Source organism: Raphanus sativus, chromosome 7 (assembly GCF_000801105.2).
Source record: "Raphanus sativus cultivar WK10039 chromosome 7, ASM80110v3, whole genome shotgun sequence".
Taxonomy (NCBI): Eukaryota; Viridiplantae; Streptophyta; class Magnoliopsida; order Brassicales; family Brassicaceae; genus Raphanus; species Raphanus sativus.
In genome coordinates, this window is record NC_079517.1 from 13151483 (window position 1) to 13156081 (window position 4599).

General features: G+C 35.4%; 1 protein-coding gene across 2 annotated transcripts; it reads right to left on the reverse strand.

The window, feature by feature from the left end:
- Positions 1–1668: 1668 nt before the first annotated feature.
- LOC108818264 (BEL1-like homeodomain protein 3) lies at positions 1669–4163 on the reverse strand. Of its 2 annotated transcripts, none has more exons than XM_056990917.1 (4): positions 4051–4163; positions 2472–3550; positions 2337–2397; positions 1669–2241 (listed from the first exon to the last, which is right to left on the reverse strand). In XM_056990917.1, the coding sequence occupies exons 2-4, from the start codon at positions 3488–3490 to the stop codon at positions 1882–1884; spliced, it is 1440 nt and encodes a 479-aa protein (XP_056846897.1). In that variant the 5' UTR covers positions 3491–3550; positions 4051–4163; the 3' UTR covers positions 1669–1881. The 2 variants fall into 2 exon arrangements, with proteins under 2 accessions (XP_056846897.1, XP_018446675.2); XM_018591173.2 differs by having other exon boundaries at positions 3927–4061.
- Positions 4164–4599: the final 436 nt, after the last annotated feature.

Below are 4599 nucleotides of genomic sequence, written 5' to 3' on the forward strand. Positions count from 1 at the left end.
AAACTCATGGCAAAGCAACACCGATCTACATTTTTCGACGAGAAATTGGTCAAGTCAGCCGCGTTTCTGAACATTAATACTTCTCTTTATTTTTTTACTTTCTGTTTTTAAAATTTTTTTATAAAAAATAAATATATTATAGAATATTAAAATTAATTTAGTTAATTGAAGAGCATAATGGCATTAAAAAGAATTTAAATCCTTTTTACCGAAATAATTCTTTACAAATTTTATAGGGACAAATCTGAGTTTAGAATGTCTCTTTTTCTATTTTTCCTTAAATTATTTTATAATATCACTTTATAATGGAGTAGAAACATAGTATGGTTGGAATAACTCTATAAATGAAATAGTTGATTGACAAGTGTTTTATAATGTTGTAAAATAAATTATGAGCCCAAATTTTTTCTTATTGGACTTTATATATTTTTCGAAGGAAAAATTTATTTAAAAAATACACAGACTAATTTTTATTTGCTAAAAAAATATACGAACTATTTTGGATCTTCGTTTAATACATGAACTAATTTTTGTTTATGGTTGAATACACAACTTTGAAATTCACAGATTTTGCACGTCATTTTAGACGGTGTTAACTTTATTTAACGGATGTGAAAACGACGTTAGTGTTTATTTAAACACATGTTTAAATTGTGAAAATAAAATTCTTTAAAATACATGAACTAATTTTTATTTACTAATAAAATACATAAACTATTTTGGATCCCTATTTAATACACGAAATAAATTTTATTTTTTCATTAAATACACAAACTTTGAAATTTGCAGATTTTACACATTGATTTAGACGACGTCGGTTAGGTTTAATAGAAGATGATGTTAGTTTTAATTAAACATGTGGTTAAACGAGTTTTTGATTTTGGAATTAGTTTAGTGTTATGTATTTCTGATTCTTGTATCAATGTTAGTTTATACTATAATCAATAAGTTTAGTGTTATGAATTATGTTGTACATATATTCTTTCTACTATGAACAATAAATTTGAAATTCCATCAAAAAAAATTTACACTATAGAAACGTAATAGAGAAGAAAGCTCGCAATATCTATCGGGAAGATTCTCAAATAATTTTTCATTCACATTTTAACCACAAGTTTAATTAAATACTGTCATCGTTAAACATAGTTAATACCGTTTAAATCATGTTAAAAATCTAAATCTGGGATAGATGTGAAAGACAGAAAGGTTCCTCCTCGTAGTAGTAGTGGACCTGCATCTCTTCATCGCAACTCAGCTTGCTCCTCACAATGGAGTTTTCTCGACCTGTGGCTGATAAGATGTCATTAGGCTCTGATAGAGAAACTATATTTGAGGGAGGAACCTCTTGTCCTGTGGGCATTTAGGGTTTCTTGCCTCTCAGAAACCAGCATCTCCAGAATTGGCCACAAAGTCGATGGTTCCACCTTCTTCAGAGTTCTGAGCTGGTGGCGTGTTACCAAAGGGAGAGATGGTCTTTTTATAGCGAACAATAGCAGACGAAAACTTAGTGGTAAGTTTTAAGAGTGTTAAGTCTTTTGGAGCTGTCTTTAAAGTTGTGTAATCTCCATTACACGCCGTTTCTGATTCACAAAATGCAACAGCATGACCTTTTTTTTTTGATATAGATGATCTCCAAACTCACACTTGAAAATATTTGTTTCGTGAAGATTATACACAAAACAATATAATATTTGGCCTTACCAAAGTGTACATAAAGGCTCGGTTTCATATACAAACCTAAAGACTAACCAGGAAATACTAGAGATATATATATTGTGTATCCCCTCTATCTATTAAGAAGGCAAAAAGCGCATCTTTTCTTGCGCTTCAAGAATCACTACTCCAATCACTGGCGGGCATTGCCAGTTTCTTGAAACGTTTTCAGACAACAAAGTCATGTAACTGATGGGGGTTAGAGAATCTGCCATCCTGCTGGTTTCCAAGGCCACCAATGTAGCGGTTGTAATCATCCGCACCAAACCCTTGATGATAGTTCATCAAGCTGTCATAATCTCCACGCTCTGCATCAGATGTATATGTGACGTTGTTGTTGTTTCCATGACTCTGTTGTTGCGAAGAAGAAGAGTCTTCATGTTTGAGCTGAGATGTTTCCTGCTTGTTGTTGTTGTCTTGATTAGAGTTAGAGAGTAACTCTGATGAATCTCCAAACTCTTCTTTATACATCTCTTCTATCATCGGTTTCCATAGCCGAACTCTCGCATTAATAAACCAGTTCGCAACCTAAAACATTTGTCAAAGAACCAAAGAACCACTCAAAATCAAAAGCAAGACCAAAGATTGAGCATCCAACAACAAACTTGAGATCTCTCCTTAACCTGGTTTTTAGATAGTCCTGTCTGTTTAGCAAGCATGATCTTCTCTGACTCCTTAGGATAACTACAAAAAACACTTGAAACGGTTATGAACTAAGAAGCAATAAGGAAGGATGGCACTTAAATCAAAACACTTACGGATGAAGGAAATGCTCAAAGAGCCAAGCGCGGAGTATAGAGACAGAGTTTTCAGGTAAGCCTCGTTGTGGTCTCCAAGATGGTCTAACCACCATACCAAGCTGTTGATGCAAAGCTCTCTGCTGTCTCAACCTCTGATCTAAATACCTAAGACGCGGTATCCTCTCTCCTTCCTCTTCCTTATCCTCCTCCTCCCCAAGCTTCCCTCTCATCACCCCAACCTGTTCCTTTAACGCATCCCTCAAGCACCGGAAATGGCGAGAGATTCTGTTCAGCGCCACCGACGTGTAAGGCTTAGCTGCTCCGAGACCAGCTACCATCTCGAAAGACGAAGCCAAAGCTTCCATTTGATGGTGGTATTGGTTGTACCTTGCGTCTACCTCGTTCACCATTGTTAAGAGCTTGTTCTTCTTGCTCTGAAGCTCTTGACGTTCTGAAGAAGATAACTCCTCGTTGTTGTTTTCGCTAGACCCGTTATTAGTAAAGTCGCTGTTGTTGTTGTTCTTGATCTTCTTGTTACTATCACCACCACCCAACTTCCTGACGCTAACGACTTCGTCTAGCAGTTGTTGTGTTGGTTTAAGGTAAGGAGATCTTAGAACGCTGCTCACGAACCCCCCTGTTGTCTCGTAACGGTGGTTGTTGTAGAGTCCTGATCCAACTCCATTGATGTAACCAGAGGAAGGAACATGCTCAGGTTGTTGTTGTTGATGATGATGCAAGCTCTTGTCATTCTCATCAGACAGAGAAGGGTAACTCAACTGGTTAGAGAGGTTCTGGTAATGGTATTGGATCTGGTGGTTGCCGAGGCTTAGCGAGAGTCCTCCTCCCTGAAAGCTTAGATCGTTGCTTACGCTGCTTCCGTTGAGACCTGTGACCACTGCCTCGTCGCTTGTTGGTGGGATAAAAACCATCTCGGCAGAGGAAGAAGAAGCTTGCTGTTGTTGTTGTTCGTTGAGGTAGATTGGTTCTTGGTACAGAGATTGCATCCCGACACTAGTTTGGTAATAAACCGCCATGGAAAATGTTCTAATTACAGCGAGTCTCTCATCAGATGTTTTGTCTGAAAACGAGACTTCCTGTAAGAGAGAGAGAGAGAGAGAGAGAGAGACGTGTAAGTTTGAAACCAGATTCTCTTGAAAGGAAGTTAAAACATCGTATTCTCACGCCGCAATTACGGATGGAAAAAAAAATCAAGAAAATCAAGAAAATCAAGAAATGAAACCAAGAAGTCTCTAATTAAGGAAATAACTAAAACCCTAATCTTTATATGCAAGAAAGCTTTCCACTTTCACAGGGAGAAGATGATGATTTCTTTTCCAAAAAGGAAAAGCTTTTTCAAGAAAGAAACACAGTACAGATCAATCATAGCTTTCAATCAAGAAGCCAAAGAACAATTGACTATTACTATTAATAAATTAAAATCGCAGCGTGAGAGAGAGTTTAAAGCCCTACAGAAGAGAAGAGAGATATTGTGGATATGGTATGGATGTGGCTGTTGAAGTTGAACCAGGGAACACACAAGAAAAGAGGAGAACTTCGAACAGTTGAAGACAAAAAGAGAAGAAGAAGAAGATACCCAATCCCAAGAGACGATTAATAATTGTAGTTTATAATAAACAACTTTTTTTTTTGTGTGTGTGCGTCACTCACAAAGATGGAACCAACCCATCTTATCATTGGAACCTTGAGAACAAAGACCAGATCTTAAAATTAATTTAAAAAAATTAACAAATATAAACCAATATGGTAATTAATAGTATATAGAGAAATTTTGAAAATCTCTACCAGTATTATTTTTTTGAATTATACAAAAGTATTCTAACCCCCACCATAGACTCTACCAATAATAGTTTATTTAATTTAATTTCTTAAAATAATTGTTTATCAAATGTATTATTATTATATTTTGTGCCAACCATTTAGAGAACAGAATTATGCAGAAAATTCATTGTATTTATCTTTCTGTTTGGGTTATATTTCAAACTTAACAAACTATTGTTGAACCGGAACTAATACTGTGTTGTCATTGACTTGACTTGGTGCTGATATTCAAAATAATTGGAACAAACGAAAACATTTAAAAAACGAAGAAAAGAGTTGAAATTAGTATTATCTATATATATAT